General features: G+C 38.7%; 1 protein-coding gene and 2 long non-coding RNA genes across 5 annotated transcripts; all 3 read left to right on the top strand.

Annotated features, from left to right (window-relative positions):
- Positions 1–85: 85 nt before the first annotated feature.
- Positions 86–537, top strand: LOC143110013 (uncharacterized). The gene is made up of 3 exons (XR_012984027.1): positions 86–162; positions 329–400; positions 523–537. It is a non-coding gene; the product is annotated as an uncharacterized LOC143110013 (long non-coding RNA).
- A 473-nt stretch (positions 538–1010) lies between these two features.
- On the top strand, positions 1011–1510 carry LOC143109952 (uncharacterized). The gene is made up of 3 exons (XR_012984023.1): positions 1011–1082; positions 1183–1230; positions 1451–1510. It is a non-coding gene; the product is annotated as an uncharacterized LOC143109952 (long non-coding RNA).
- Positions 1511–3540: 2030 nt separating this feature from the next.
- Positions 3541–16387, top strand: LOC143132178 (butyrophilin-like protein 1). 3 transcript variants are annotated; one of them, XM_076291535.1, is made up of 19 exons: positions 3541–3656; positions 6342–6389; positions 8147–8497; positions 9778–9933; positions 10198–10338; positions 10754–10819; positions 11410–11493; positions 11777–11815; positions 12137–12181; positions 12420–12494; positions 12783–12857; positions 12970–13032; positions 13320–13394; positions 13547–13609; positions 13893–13982; positions 14822–14884; positions 15172–15246; positions 15613–15672; positions 15797–16387. In XM_076291535.1, the coding sequence occupies exons 2-19, from the start codon at positions 6344–6346 to the stop codon at positions 16315–16317; spliced, it is 2088 nt and encodes a 695-aa protein (XP_076147650.1). In that variant the 5' UTR covers positions 3541–3656; positions 6342–6343; the 3' UTR covers positions 16318–16387. The 3 variants fall into 3 exon arrangements, with proteins under 3 accessions (XP_076147650.1, XP_076147658.1, XP_076147664.1); XM_076291543.1 differs by lacking the exon at positions 13893–13982; XM_076291549.1 differs by lacking the exons at positions 15613–15672; positions 15797–16387 and adding an exon at positions 15498–15601.
- Positions 16388–16989: the final 602 nt, after the last annotated feature.

The following is a 16989-nucleotide window of genomic DNA, read 5'->3' as shown; positions in this document are numbered from 1 at the left end:
GAAATTGAGATCCAAAGATAGGTTAGGAATCCAGCATTCCTTGGTATGGTTCCTAGTTCCTGAGTTCTTGTTCTCTCTACAGGCCATATTCAATGGGTCATTTTACATCACCCCCAATGTAGATTGGAATGATTCATTTGCAATGACCATCATTGCACACAGGTAATCTTCGTCTCTAAGTTTTTCATTGACCCTCCATACATCCTCTTAGTCTGTTCTTGTCCTGTATTCATCAATCATCAAAATGGCCATGCACATCTTTAGAGAAAGATTACTTAATCATAACAAGGTGTTTTGCTCAAATGTTTATAAACGCTGTATTTTACAGTGACAATGGGAAGGACTATCCTGTAACAAAGACCATTCCTGTACTTTTCGGTGTTGGCCTGAAAGTGAAGTTGTAAGTCTCCACCAAAACAAATGAAACCTTGTCCACATCACACCATTACAACAGTATTATGAAATAAACATGTTCATCGTTGTGTAATTGACATACATGTACGTGTTTGTTTACATCTCAAGCTTAGACATCCCTGGGGCCTCAACAACATACCTTGATTACTCATTAGAGGACAAAGGACCCAAAACACTTACACATATGTATCAGGTAATCTACACATATGTACCAGGTAATCTACACATATGTATCAGGTAATCTACACATATGTATCAGGTAATCTACACATATGTACCAGGTAATCTACACATATGTACTAGGTAATCTACACAGGTAATCTACACATATTTATCAGGTACCCTATACCTTCGATCTAATGCAACGTGACTGCAAATGCCCATGGAACTACACATCTTTCATATCACATATTATATGTGTAATTTAGTACCAAAGTATTGCCCAGAGAATGTATTTCTTAAAGTCATATTATCTCATATTACAGTTGTATTCGCAAACTTCACAGCATTGTTGAAAGATCTTTAGATCTGATTCTGTTTGTCAAACTGTTACGTCACAGGTAGCCAACATGGGAAGGGTGCCTCTGCCGTTCACAGTAAATTTTACCTTTTCAACAAAACCTGAGAACCACTTTGAAATCCATAATTACAGTATTTCACACAACAAGGTGATTTTGTATATCAATCCCACAAAAATATGATCCATTTGCATTTCATGTTCTGTGTGCTCATTAGGAAGGTAACTCAAGATAACATTTGTTTTTCAAGGATAATGAAACAATCCAGTGTGATGACCCTGAGGATACAAGTACTCCGGTAAAACCACTTTGCAACTTTTCTCACTTACCTACACACACAACCTAAGCAGATATAGAGAGATTTGTGAAAACAGATTTCTAAACTATAGTTACCAGTTATAATTCAGCATTTACAATTTTAGCAGTGTTACAGATTTTGGTGGGCCATTCCCCTCAGTCATTACTTTTGAACTGTTGTTGATATTTTCAGTCAAGCAAAGCCTTTGTTTGTTTCACAGAACTGTACAGACTGCAAGATGGTGAGGTGTTTCATTCGCACATTAAAGATCTCTGAGAGTCCGCTGACTGCGGACGCGGTCTTCAACCTCAGTCCAAATGTGAGTCCCCACGTCTGATTCATACTAGTCTGCATGGCTGTAATAACTAAAGGATGTTAGCTCAAATGAAGGGTGTGAACCTTCCACTGACACTACAGTGTTCTTCAGGAATATACATTCTCTGAAAGGAGATATAAGGTGGAATACAAAAGTTCTGCTCAGATCAGCTATAATGAAACACGTTACATGCAGACTGGAAATGACCAGACTGTAAGTTGGTTCCATTTTAAATAATTAAATAGTTCTGATACGTACAGCTACACACAAGTGTCTGCAGTCATGTTCACTGATGGTTGTTTCACGGCAGGTTACTGGGGCAGTTCCAGACTTCCCTTGGAATCAGGTAACGCAGCGTTTGTATTCACAGTTTATGGAGGAAGGGCAAGTCTTTAAGACAACTAGGTTCGCCCACCCACCTAATCACTCATTATAAGCAGATTGTTTACAAGGAATGGAATTTGTTAATCCTTTGACATGGACAGTAATGTTCCGTGTTTAATCACCTTTCATAATTGTTTCTTTCCTGTAATGTAGGGCGTAACCAAAGCTGAGTTCATTGTCCCAATCCACCAACCTTTAATCATAGGTTTAGCAAGTATCGGAGGACTGTTACTGCTCATCATTATCGCTGTGGCTTTATACAAGGTACAGTGAGCTTTGGGTATATTGTTTATGCCCAATTCTATATTTGATTTTCTCAAATGTCACCATACAGGTAAACACTTCTTTCACCCCGTCTCTCTCGTTCTCTCTCTTTCCCTGAAAGTGTGGATTTTTCAATAAATCTGGACAATATATACTTCAGCAAGGAGCTGACTCAAGAGAACCGGAGCTCACAGCAGTGTCCCAACTCAGAGGAACCATACTGAGTGTGTGTCACTCACAGTTTGAGCCTCCTGCCTCTTGAGTGCTACTTTAGTTGCTAGTATTTAGTTGCTATAGAATAATGAAAAAATTATGATCGCTAAACTGCATGATTTGAGCTCAGCTGGCATTGCCTGTGATGTGGATGCGTCTTCTATACAGTGGGTTGCAAAAGTATTCAACCCTCTTAAAATTCATCACTATTTTCACATTTTAAAAAGATGTTAAACATTTTTGCTCAATTTGAACATCTAAAATATTTCTGGTATTTTTTCTACTGTATTTGTGTTTTTTGTTGTTGTTGTTGTTTTTAAAAAAAAAAAAAACATTAATTAAAAGCTAAAATATGAAGTGTTCAACCTCCAGAGATTTTGAGTTCCAGGTGGAGACAAGTTATTCACAAACAGTACAAAGGTGCCACTTATTTGATCATAACCATAACTGATTAGGTTCTACCAGCTAACAATGAAAGAAAAGATCTCTGTGGACAAACCTCCACAACAAAGGCATTTTCATTGCGATAGGGGGGACAAGTCACGAGGACCTTGCTATTTACAACAGCAGAGTAAAATATATTGCGACTCTACAGTCTACAGAAGCCAAAAATACCTAAACCTGCTTAATGTACCTTAAAATCTGCAGTGCCATAGGATGTGCGCTAAGGTTCAGGTAAGGTGAAAATTATGTTAATTTGAAATTAATTTAATTATTTGATAGGCCTACTAGGCAAAAGCAAAAAAGTGACCAGGAACTGTACAAGATAAGTAGCCTATTGAATATGTTAAGATTAGTTGGGCAATGCAGTAGGCTAGCCTAACTATGTGATTGATGTGATTGTTGCCCATTTAAACTGTTTCAAAAGGAGGTGACTAAATAGGCTAGTCTAGTGTTGTAGGCCTACAGCTTAATTTGTAGAGGAGAAAATACATTTTTTGTCTGAAAAATAAGTTCAAGAAAGTGAGAAATGTGCACAATTCAAAGAAATGTTAAAATGTATAAGGAAATATATTTAAGGGAAGATTTAGGCTAAAAAAGTGACTGTCAGAAGTAAGATAATGGGTTTATGCGAACAGTCAGTGGCGTGGTGCCCCCTAACGATACTGCATAGTAGTGCGCATCAGTAGAAAACGAAAGTAAGTGATTCACCCCGGTCAACCCGCGCAGTTTGTCCCAAAGCTACGTTATAGCCTAAACTACAGAAAGCAATCCTGGTTTTTATGACATCTTGAATCCTGGTGGACAGGTAAGATCAAAACCTGCAATTTTATAGGCTATTTTAACATTGCACTATGGTCTTTCAATTCATTCGATTCATTTTCCTTAGCAGTAGTAGCCTTGGATTTTCCCATTTGCCACTGCTGCGTCACTACTTATTTTGATAGGCTACCTTTTATGCCCTTTATTCCAGAAATAACCTATTCAAATGTGCAGGGTTTCATTTTTTGTTTATTACATACAATTAAATGTAGGCTATTTGTTTTTTGTTTGCCAAGGACAATGCAATTTTGTTACATTCACATGTTCCTCGGATAGTTGAGGTCTCGAGTAGAAAAGCGTTGCTTCGGAGTTTGTGAGTTTTAAATGCGGCCATCAAGTGATTGCGGAAATATCCTAAATACTTATTTCCGAGCACATGAATGCTTAAGCAAAGTCGCAATGGGAAACTCGAGTTAGGATATTCGAATTGCAGGACACACCAACAAATGTTGTACAACAACAACAGTGTTCTCAAAAGCTCAAAGTCCATTATATAAATCAACCAGTAGGCTAGATATATGATAACAAATGATTGGCCTTTGCATGTATCAATATCATGCTTTGGTATCAACGTGGAGAAGATCATCAATCATTATACATATCATAATTGTATAACACACCAATGAAAGTTGAACACATTTTGTAAATAAATCTTGCAAAGAGTTCCCATCTGGACAGCACTGAAAAAGTGTGTGCAGCCATGCGAAAATTCTGCTCACTGCACATTTATTTATCAGTAATGCACATTCATAAATTGTTATTTTTTTTAAATCCTGTCATGCCGAAGTTACAACTACTGTAGTATGTACTCAGGGTTGGGTCAGATTACTTTGAAATGTAATCCATTACTGACTACAAATTACATGGCAATTTTTGTAATCAGTAACGTAATCAGGATTACCAAAAACATGTAACGTAATCTGATTACTTTAGGATTACTTTTAGATTACTTCAATAAATATGTCCCTTAAGTAAAAGACACCACCACTGAGTTGATGAAAGAATTCTCATTCTATTTTTCTGTTTATTATTTCATTACATCTAAGAAATCTCTTTGCTCTGAGTAAAGCATTCCTGTGTGAATTAACTGATCTTTTCTTCCAAAAATCTTAGCCCCTTGTTTTAGTGTTACCATTTACTTTGAGGTCACCAGGTCCCATTGTCTGAAAAACACCCAAAACTAATACATTTCTATAGCTATTCTCCACTTTGGGGGTGGTATTTTGGTGGTTGAAATTTTCCCCATCCCAAAATTGATCACTTAGTCATCATGGATGTGATCATGGATCACTATTCTCCAAACATGCACAACTCAGCTTAACCTTTATAAGGGCACACCTGGACAATGAATTTAGCTTTCGCAGGATTTTTTTGACCCAGGACATGGCCTGAGATTGAATGACACCATGCCCATTTCAATTGTGGGGGTGAGAAAATTATTCCTTTGGGATGTTTTTCAACCAGGGGGACCTGGTGACTTTCTCAAAGTAAACGGTAACACTAAAACAAGAGGCTACATTAAGATTAGGAGGAAAAGATCAGGCAGTGTGCCGAGAGACCTGCCCCAATAGTAAATAAGTTAGTAAGTAAGTAGCCTATAGATACTCTTTTGATCCCGTGAGGGAAATTTGGTCTCCCAATCTGCAAATTAGTGAAGCACAGTGAACACACAGTGAGGTGAAGCACACAATGAGCACACAGTGAGGTGAAGCACACACCAACCCGGAGCAGTGAGCTGTCTGCTACAACGGCACTCTGGGATCAATGAGGGGTTAGGTGCCTTACTCAAGGGCACTTCAGCCGTGGATGTGGGCATGGGAGAGCAGTGCTCAACCACTTCCCCCGCCCACATTTTTTCTACTGGTCGGGGATCGAACCGGCAAGCCCGAAGCTTGTCGAATTAAAAGATAACTAGGCTATCATCAAAAAGTTGCATTGCTTGCATGATAAAATGTAATTAGGTAATCCCCAACAATGTAACTGTAATCTGATTACACAATTTTTTTATTGTAATCTGGGCTGAATATAGTTACTTGATTTTTGTAATCTGATTACGTAATCCAGATTACATGTAATCCGTTACTACCCAACCCTGTATGTACTGTATCTCTGCACCTTCTTACGGGGATTTACTTAGCCCCGCCCCACATCTCTGCCTCTGTCACAAAGGCATGTCCCCGTCTCTGCCCTATAAGATTCTAGAGCAGGGGACTCCACATCTGGACCCAAACAACATTAAATATGGACCATCACCTAATCACTATACTGATTTTCTCTTATCTACACTAAATTATCTGCAAACGATTATATGATTCCACACTGCTTTTTTAGTTCTACTCATCTTCTTCCGTTAGGTCCAATCACAGCAACTGTAACAGCAATGGCTACTGGTGGCATGCACTAGCTGTCTAGCACTCGGTTGGATGGTAATCTCTTGATTGTTTGCGAGTTGCACAGACGTAGACATTCAAACTGAACGATTGACATTTTTCCTTCTGAAAGTGTGAAAATGGCTCACTCAAAACTGGCCAACAGCAAGAAAAAAACCGTATTAATCAAGAACCCATAGCTTGACAGGAGATAGGCTAGGCTACTTATTACCCCCTGTGTGTGTGTTTGTGTCTCTGTTCTAGACACATGTAAAAGTAATGTCTTGTTTTGTTGTTGGCAGTGATGTGGTGGCTGCTGCTCTTTTTACCTGTCTGTCGAGGTGCACAAAGTAAGTGTTCTTACTAATTTTATGTTGCTTCATCCAGTCTTAATAATGTATCTGGTCTATAATATAACAAACAAGGAAACATTCTGCAGAGAGTTTGGTTATAGCCTACTTTTTGCCATATATGCTATATATATATATATATATTGTAGCGTTTCACCAAGAGCCAGAGTTTCATGAACTGGTTTATTGTCCCAAAAGCACACAATGCAGCATACAGTATAACACACAGCGGGCCGAGTCAGACCCAGAACCGAAAGAGGCAGAAAGAGGCTGCCAACCATGAGCGTGCCCGGGGTTATGCATAGCGCGGGCACTCCCTGATTGACAGCCGGTCGCTACAATATTATATATTTAATATAGCCTACTTGTTACCATGTTACCATGCTAGATAATGATTACATGACGATAGATTTCTATTTATTGCCTATACCTACCTGTATAATTGATGTTGCAATGCTACAGTGGTTCACAAACTTTTTCTGTCATTCCCCACTTTGGACAAGGGATTTCCAAGCCCTTCACCTCAACAAAATGGTAACAAAATAGGCCAAGTTCGAAAATAGAGAAAATAAGAGTGTAATGACGTTATTACTTGCCTCAAATAACACCAAGTTAAAATATAAAGTAAGGTGCAATTGTGTTATCACTTAATTTTATCACTTTGCAATCTGTGCAGAAAAAGAGCAAATGCATTTGGCAAGATAGATGAGCAAGTAAATGTATCAGTTTCATCACTGCATTAGTGACTGTAGTGAACCTGTTTTGCACATCTTTTCACAATGGTTTTGCCGGTTTGATACTGCCACTTTTCAGCTGAGATCTGTACTTTGTTTTCAGTGAAGCAACAGCTGAAAAGCCCATCTCACAGAGACAGGATGTGGCTAAAGGAAGAAAAATACACATAGTTGCACACACCTCTACCCGATGAGAATAAACTCCTTCTCCACTCCAAGCCAGAATTCATTTTCCAAATATTCCATTGCTGAGATAGGCCTGTTTCATCAGAAATTGTTAAACGCTGAATTTGCTTGCAGCCTGCCTCATTCATGCCCTCCTCTAAAAAGAGCTGCATATCTGCTCTGAGCTCTGAATCTCCCATCTCACCAGCTTTCAGTGTTGCGCTTTCAGTCTCTGATTTTGATCAAATTGTCCATGCTCACAACCTCTGCCTCAATCTCATTTAGTTCGGGGCTGAGTTGCCTTGACGTAAGATCGTCAACAATAAAATCCTCCCATTTGGTGCAGTCCACCTGTCATGTCTGCTAAATGTCTGTTAAACACGGTTGGGTGACGTCACTTCTGTTGACATTTGAAGTATTATCAAACAAAATAGAGTGCTAGCTCGCCCCTCCCTCGTGTGCTTCCTGAAACTGTCATGAATGCGCATCTTGTCTGTAATTGGCTGGAACACAGTTTGTTATGTTTCATGGTCCAAGCTCGAGCGGGCGGTTTTCGTTGCAGTTTTTGGAGCCTGGGTTGTCCACAAGGACCACGTTTTTTGTTTTTTTACAGCTTATTCAGGGGACAGGCAGAGAGATGTTTGTTCTAGAAACAAAAATGGTTCTAGCTTAGAAACCACGTAACAAGACTTAGAGAACTTTTAATATATTCTCTTGACATTAAATGTTTTTGTATATTATTTAGATTTTGTAGATTGAAACACATGTCATTGCTACAGTATAAAATATACATCAGTATATGAAGACTATGTGGGGAAACACAGGTTGCCCTCTCTGACTCTTTCTTTCTGTCTTCAGGTCCTGACACATTCACCTTGTCTGTTCCTGATGGCCCACTCTCTGTCTGGATGGGATCCTCGGTCATCCTGCCCTGTTCACTCTCTCCTGCGTTCACTGCATCACTAAAAGTGCGCTGGCACCGACCTGATAAGTACAAAACTCCAGTTCTGCTTTATGAGAAGCAGCAGATCCAGCAGCAGCCTGCTGACTCTCAGTACAGGGGCAGGGTGTCCCTGATGGGGGAGCTGGAGAAGGGGAACGTGTCCCTGAAACTGGAGAACGTCTCACTGGCAGACACTGGAGAGTTTGTCTGTTTTGTTGCTGGGGATAAGTGGTACGAGAAGGCCAGTGTTCACCTCATTGTGAAAGGTGGGAAAAAATAACAATCAATCAAAGTACTGCATTAATGATTATTATTCATGTTGCTCAGTCATTGATAACCCACTGTAACATTATGGGCCCTATCATGCACCCAGCGCAAGGTGGTGCAAAGCGTGACGCAAGCCTCATTCTTATCTTACTCTCACTAAAGTGAGGAATTTTTTGCCATGCGCTCCATTTTTATTAAACCTTGCGCCCAGGAGTGTGGCAATTAACCACATAAGATGTGGTCTGGCGCATGATCCAAAAATCGCTATCTTACATCCTAAGACTAGTCATTATGCCGCTGACCAAGGAAAACCTGGTCTATAGCGAAAGGCGCACTGTCATGAGATGTAAGCAGCAACTCTGGCGGATAAATATCCTTAGGATTTTTATTCAGTCATTTGCATCATAGGAAGGCTTTTTGCACACCTCTTTTGTCGGGCAGGTGCGTAGGATATGACCAAAGGTCGCAGATCAGGAACCTAGAAAGAGTCCTGCACATTCCGCAAGCAATTATTTTTTTTATTAGAAATCACAACGTTTCGGTCTTAGACCTTCATCAGGTAAATTCTTCATCGTTGTAATTTCTAATTAAAAAAAAAAAATTGCTTGTGGAATGGTAAGTGTGCAGGACTCTTTCTAAGTTCCCATTCAGTCATTTGAGCATTTTATGGGGTAAGTGTTGCTTTTTCAGGCTATGTTTTCGATTTTAACCCCTTGTCAGTCAACAGTGAAAGTAATTAACTGTGTAGAACTGTTTTGTCGTTGACTACAGTATGAGACCATGGTGAGGTTAGTTTCACCTTACCTATGAGTTCAAATAATATGTGAGTGCAGATGCATGCTAGTCGCAAACAGGTTTTAGTAAAGGAAGGTTTAATGGAATCCCTGTTGCATATGGTCTTGTGTGCAAGCAGATTCCTTCAAATGCGCCGCTGACAATCAAAATACCAAGTTGCGCTGCTTGCTGTTAAAGGGAATGGCAGATGTCATTTGTATTGATTTAAAGGATGTCACGCCCAAAACACACCCATGACTGATTAAGAAACATAAGAACAACCCTTTTGCGCCGAGCGTTTGATCACAGAATCACGCCATTAAATTAGTGAATGTGGACTGGCCATGCTTTTAATCTCTATAAACTTTGCGCCTCTGACCATCCGTTTCTGATCACCAAAATAGGGCCCTTCAGGTGATACTAAAACAAACTTCAATTCTCTTGAAACTGTACATTTGGAGATTGACGGATCTTCCTTCCTGTCTCCTCCACCGTCTCTCATCAGTGATGGGCTCCCCACCGGTCCTTTCAGTCACTGTTGGAGGCAGTGGGCAGGTGAACGTTACCTGTGTGTCAGATGGTTGGTCTCCAAAGCCTACACTCACCTGGAGAAACAACAGAGGTGCACTAATCCCCAGTCAGAGCCATCACAGTGCGACAGGTGAGTGCAGTAATATATCGAAATGCGACATTCCCCTGAAAACTAATATGCATCGTGCTGTGATTAATTGGTGATTTGGGAGACAGACTGTTCATGTACGTTGACTAAACCTTGTTTGCAGGAACCATCTTACAGTTTTTTCAGCCAAGCACTAGCCAACAAATACAGACACTATGCCAGTCAGTGTGGTTAACATTGCATGGTGATCTTCAGGTTTGGCCAACAGTTTAAATAATACAAAATTGTCTATGATGTTTTTCTCAGATGCACGTGGACTTGTGAGTGTGACTTCCTGGCTGTTGCACTCTTCCTCTGATTCCGAGTGGGTTGCGTGCTCTGTAGGTCTCTCTGAAGAGGAGAGAAAAGAGAGCAGGGTCTTACCTCACACCTCCAAGACTGGCACAGGTATATATATACCTCCTTGTAGGTATAAATGTATACATGTTTGCGTAAGACTTTGTTATTGTGATTCATCAATAGTATGTATTCATATGTTTTTACCATATTTATATGTATTTACCATATTTTCCAAAACTGTTTTGGGAGGCAAAAGGGGTGCAAATGGCTTGTACAAACGTATGGTAGAGTTGAAGCTAGACTTACATTTGAATGAGTGTATTGAGAGTACAGGGAGGCACAATGAAAGGTGGAAAGGGTGACTTAGTTTGGTTATTGAGTTGGCTAATTAAAGAAAAATGTTACTGTACCTTTCACATTAAATGTAACTGTACCTTCACATTAAATTGTGAAGATAATACATCATTGTAAATATTCTGTATAGTAGTGCATTATAAAACACGCTTTGTTTTTCATGATCAAGTGGAACTGGAGAGGATACTGAGGGACAGAGATGCAGAGATGGAGAATCTGAAACAGAAGAGCAAAGGTAGGAGTTCTGTTCAGAACTGTGAAGATTCAACTACACACCCACCACACCAAATATGGTCTCACAGGTAGAAAACACAGTTTTTAATGCTCACATTATTTTAAATGCTGGGTAGAAATTTGAACATGTTTTTGTATTTTTTGTGGGTGTCATTTAATTTCATTTAAAGCAACACCAAAGAGTTTTTTGTACCTTAATATAATGTTTCCAAAATCGTTTCAGTTGTTCATCAACTCGTAACAGGGTGAACGGCACTTCTGCATTCGCTTCGCGGCCCTCTATCGGCTATAACCGCACTATGTAAGTTTGCCAGATCGGGTAGCGCATCTGTAGTTTGATGGAATGAGACATAAGAAACTACAAATTTGACTTGCATCTGATGTCGCAATACATCATACTTTCATTAAATCGTGCAACATACTCTGCCCTGTCTGTGGACATGTTATTTCCAAAGCCAGTGCTAAATAAACAAATAGCATGCATGCGACAGAGGAAAAGTGCTTTAGTGTTGCTTTAAGAGTGATGAGTTATGTATGAGTTATGTAGTGTTTCAGTTTAGAGTTTAAAGTCTGTTTTCTTACCATGTGCAGGCCTTTGGAAAGAAGTTTTCATTAGTGGTCTGGTTCTGTTGCTTCTGTCTTCCATTGCTACTGGACTCATCTTGTACAAAAAAGGTTTGGATAGTTTCAGTAATGTGGCACCAATAATGGCATGTTTAAATCCAATGTTAGAAATAATGTGATTATAAAGATAATAAATGTGAGATAATAAAATTATAGGTAATAGTAATGGTATTTATTGTAGTTCATTGGTACAATGCATAGGGTTTAATTAATTTACATCATACAGTCCTATACAACTTGCTGATCACATTGCTGCTTTATTGTCACAAATATACAATATATTATATTTGTGCTCATGTATGTTGTAGACTAATAGAAGACCGTTTGCCTGTAGGTTTTATTAAATGGAAAGACTCAAAGGAAACAGCAGCAGGTAATTCACAATGTGTAATTTAATATTATCAAGTGTCATGTATGATCTTGTGTAATCTGAGCCCTTGAAACAGAACTGATTTTAAATCCTTTAAATCCTTTTACATTTTAAAAAACAGAGTTATACATATTGAGATGTTTTATGATACTATGTTGAGCTATCTGACAAAACGTAACCTCCATATATGTGCTCAACATAATCTTATAATGTAATCCCATTATGATCGTTTGTAAAGAATAATCAAAATGGTCATTAATGTTTTATTGCCATCACACATCATGTCAACACCATGTGTCAACATTAATTTCTGCCATATTCCAGAGTCTCAACAGGACAAATTGCGTGCCAGTGGGGGAGAGACAGAGAGTGAGTATTAACTGCTGAAAGATCACTGCTCTTTCAGCACCTTTCCTTACTGTACCACAGTGGAGCCTACTAGTGACAGAGAGGCAAAATGAGTGGAACAGCAGAATGAAGACATCAGGATATGTGGTGGCCTTTGTAGTCATGGACTCAGACATACTGAAGCCTCCTGGGCCTTACTGGTTAATATTGACTTTATTCACATGGACAACACAAAATTACCTTCTGTGTCATTTATCAGGCCTACTGAAAAAACAGAGTGAGGAGGTGGAGACTCTGAAAAAGGAGGTGGAGACTCTGAAAGAGAAGAATACAGGTATTGCTCATACTCAGTGTAAACAGCACTAGCTTATTTATCAAACCTTGTGACACTATAAATTGACTCCTGGTGTTAATGTTTTTTCTCACAACAATTACTTTCTTATTCACATTAGCTCAGTAATAGCGGTTTTCTGTATCACTGCATTTTGGTATTTGGCATTTGTGTGTGTTAAAAGCCTGTCAGTGATATACAGTGGTGAAATGAGTGAAACGGAGGCATTCTGTCCTTTAGCCACGGACAATATACAATACATTCAAAATTACCTTCTGTGTCATTTACCAGACCTACTGAAGAAACAGAGTGAGGAGGTGGAAACTGTGAAAAAGGAGGTGGAGACTCTGAATCAGAAGATTACAGGTATTGCTCATACTCAGTGTAAACAGCACTAGCTTATTTATCAAACCTTGTAACACTATGAATTGACTCCTGGTGTATGTCTTTCTCACATCAACTCATATCTGTATGTCAGGGCTGCAGAGTCAACTGGATACCAGTGACAAAGAAGTGGAGAGACTGAACCGCCAGATTAAAGGTATATTTGTATCGTGTTTCTATTCCCAGTAGCTGCTTATACCAACAAGGATGACCTGTATTGCATTGTATATGCACATGGAATAACGGAGGTCTCATGAAACCCATTCAACACAAAATAAATGCATTTTTATTGAACATTGATATAAATACTCTCTCCTTGATTTAAGTGGTCCTCACTGAACTATTATAATGTGTCTCAAAATTATATGTCCACTACCGAGTTATTTATAAAAATGTAATGTGTGGTGTGATTTGTAAAATGTAAAATAACAACAACTGATGAAGATGAAGGAAAAAATCTGGAGGGAAAAGTGAATGACATCGAGAAAGAGAATCAGGAACTGAAACAGCAAAATAAAGGTAACACATTGATCTGAAAACTTTGGAAAACGTGTCTCATGACACCGTTCACTTAGTGTAAACAGCACTAGTTTATTTATCAAACTTGTGACACTATAAATTGACTCCTGGTGTAAATGCCTTTCTCACATCAACTCATATCTGTATGTCAGGGCTGCAGAGTCAACTGGATACCAGTAAGAGAGAAGTGGAGAGACTGAACCACGAGATTAAAGGTAATGTGTGTATATTTGTATCATGTTTCTATTCCCAGTAGCTACTTATACCAACAAGGATGACCTGCATTGCATTATATATGCATATGGAATGGTAAGGAGGTCTCATGAAAGCCATTCAACACAAAATAAATGCATTTTTATTGAACATTGAAATAAGTACTCTCTCCTTAACTTATGTGGTCCTGACTGAACTATCATAATGTGTCTCAAAATGATATATCCACTACCGAGTTATTTATAAAAATGTAATGTGTGGTGCGATTTATAAAATGTAAAATAGCAACAACTGATGAAGATGAAGGAAAAAATTTGGAGGGAAAAGTGAATGACATTGAGAAAGAGAATCAGGAACTGAAACAGCAAAATAAAGGTAACACATTGATCTGAAAACTTTGGAAAACGTGTCTCATGACACCGTTCACTTATTTCTAATTTATTTCTTTTAAACATCAGAAATCACAGTTTCCTGTATGAATGAATGAAACCTTTATTGCCCCAAGGGGGAATTTCTTGCATTTAGGAGCCATAAGTTACATAGAGCTAGACAACACTCATACAGACTCACACATTGATACATAGAATGACAAACAAATCCAAAAACATACAATATATATTGAAAAAGTGTATGCATGCATTAGGATGGTGTCAACCTGTCTGAATTCAACCTGTTTAGCAACTGGATGCTCCTTGGCACAAAATATGTAATAGCTCTGTTTGTTTTTGCATGTGGCATTGTATAGCGGAGTCCTGAGGGGAGAGGGGAGTACTCAGAGAAGAGGGGGTGGGATGGATCATCTAGTATCTTCAAACCCAAATTAATGGTGTATTCGTCAGAAATCTGCATGATACTTTTCACTTCTGATCCAGTTATTTTCCTGCCTAGTTTTGTAATTTTATTCATCATATTCCTGTTTTGAACAGAAATACCACCCCCCAACACTGAATTGCAAAGGTCACAACACTCTGTATAAAAGTTAAATAAAACAGTCTCAAAATCACTGTATCAGCCTTGAAGCTACACAATTTTCTTAAGAAATAAAATCTTTGTTGTGTATCGTTGCATTTCTGGCATTCAGGCATTTGTGTTGAAAGCCTGTCAGTGATATACATTAGGGTGGTTAAATTAGTCAAACTTGTCAAACTTGTGACACTATAAATTGACTCCTGGTGTAAATGCCTTTCTCACATCAACTCATATCTGTATGTCAGGGCTGCAGAGTCAACTGGATACCAGTAACAGAGAAGTGGAGAGACTGAACCGCCAGATTAAAGGTATATTTGTATCATGTTTCTATTCCCAGTAGCTGCTTATACCAACAAGGATGACCTGTATTGCATTGTATATGCACATGGAATAACAGGGAGGTCTCATGAAACCCATTCAACACAAAATAAATGCATTTTTATTGAACATTGATATAAATACTCTCTCCTTGATTTAAGTGTCCTCACTGAACTATTATATGTGTCTCAAAATTATATGTCCACTACCGAGTTATTTATAAAAATGTAATGTGTGGTGTGATTTGTAAAATGTAAAATAACAACAACTGATGAAGATGAAGGAAAAAATCTGGAGGGAAAAGTGAATGACATCGAGAAAGAGAATCAGGAACTGAAACAGCAAAATAAAGGTAACACATTGATCTGAAAACTTTGGAAAACGTGTCTCATGACACCGTTCACTTATTTCTAATTTCTTAAACATCAGAAATCACAGTTTCCTGTATCATTGCATTTCTGGCATTCGGGCATTTGTGTTTGTGTTAAAAGCCTGTCAGTGATATACATTAGAGTGGTGAAATGAGTGAAACAGAGGCAATCTGTCCTTTTGCCATGGACAATATACAATACATACAAAATTACCTTCTGTGTCATTTACCAGACCTACTGAAGAAACAGAGTGAGGAGGAGAAAATCAGAAAGCTTTTCAGATTACCACAACTTTCAGTAGACTCTTCATATTAATCTCTCTTGAATCTATCTGAATCTCTTTCCAGGTGCTTTTCCTCATAATCATGGACTAGTAATGCTGTGGAAGACAGTGAAACATTTTAAAAGTAAAAATAGAGAATTGACCTATACTTTCACATTTGCATGATATCAAATAGTACTCCAAGTTTAAACAGATGACCGGTTTGAGTGCTGTGAAATATTAATCTTTCTCTCACTCTCTCTATACAGGAGACCTCACCATGGATGAAGCCAGTGTAAAGGGCAACCTGGAAGTACATACTAGGGGGAAAAATGTGAAATGCACTAAAGTAAACAAAGATGAAACACAAAACAATATGTCTGCATACGTTCTATGTAAAGAGACCTTCCATTCAGGACAACACTTCTGGGAAGTGAAAGCAGAAAAAAAAAAGTTCTGGTTTGTAGGGGTCTGCAGTGACACACTGAGAGAACAGCATGGAGTGTCTTTAACTCCTCAGAATGGCTGCTGGCTTCTCTGTTATGATGACGAACAAAAGGTTCTCTATGTTAACACTGATCAGAAAATTACTTCAGTCCAGGAGAAAATGAAATATCGGGTAGATCAACTAGGAGTGTTTTTAGACTGTTGTAGGCATTCTTTGACCTTTTATAATTGTGATGATAAGTCATGGCTCTGCACTATCTGTGATGTGGGACCAACTCTCCCACTGGTTCCGGTGTTTAGCCCTGGAGAGAGAGACCTGTATGATTTGCAAATTATGAATTGATTTCAAAGGTTCTTTAGAATTTCACAAATGTATGTAATATTCAAGAAAAATAAAAGGCATCATAGTGGCATTCAGAGTCTTCACCCTAAGTTACCCTAAGTTCTAAATTGTTAGTAAAGAGCATTGGTTCCCAAAGACTGTCGCTCGCGACCCATGGGTGTGTTGCAGAAGATTTTATTGACGTGATATATATCTGCAGTCATTATTATGACCGCCACGCTAGCGGTTTGTGTCAACGATTCCCGACATGGAACCATTGATTTTCGTCTTGATCCATCCCCCACCCACCGCACCGGACCTCCCTATATGGCAAACACAGTTTTTTGTGAATATCTCCACCTAGTTAAAAATGAAAAAAAAAAATCATTAATCACAGGTATCTTTGGCTGACGTTCAAAACTGCATGAAATTTGAAATTTAGGATCATTGTGACACCCTCTGAATTCAGATTTTCATCACCCAAATTTCACCTTGTGGGGCTACATGCTCACCAAGTTTCGTGCAGCCCGGTCTTTCAGTGTCCCGGAAAAAGTATATATATAGCCACAAGCGGCAATGGCAGGCCCGAGCCCCTGCGGTCTGCGACCCATCCAAAATGCCCTCACATGTGGTGCATGCATCAAATGCATGTATCTGATGTGTGCTATTTGTTTTTGCAAGTTTTATACATTG

Source organism: Alosa pseudoharengus, unplaced genomic scaffold (genome assembly GCF_046254945.1).
Source record: "Alosa pseudoharengus isolate Yale_2024_CS ecotype anadromous, Long Island Sound unplaced genomic scaffold, YU_APseudo_1.1 YU_APseudo_1.1_scf_1, whole genome shotgun sequence".
NCBI lineage: Eukaryota > Metazoa > Chordata > Actinopteri > Clupeiformes > Clupeidae > Alosa > Alosa pseudoharengus.
This window is presented reverse-complemented; position numbering and strand designations above follow the sequence as displayed.

Bases quoted from the DNA above. Each gene is read 5' to 3' on its own strand.
- LOC143132178 (XM_076291535.1), top strand. From the start codon at position 6,344: ATGTGGTGGCTGCTGCTCTTTTTACCTGTCTGTCGAGGTGCACAAA. The intron at 9,934-10,197 runs GTGAGTGCAGTA...TGTTTTTCTCAG, and splicing joins GAGCCATCACAGTGCGACAG to ATGCACGTGGACTTGTGAGT. The intron at 14,885-15,171 runs GTATATTTGTAT...CAACTGATGAAG, and splicing joins ACTGAACCGCCAGATTAAAG to ATGAAGGAAAAAATCTGGAG.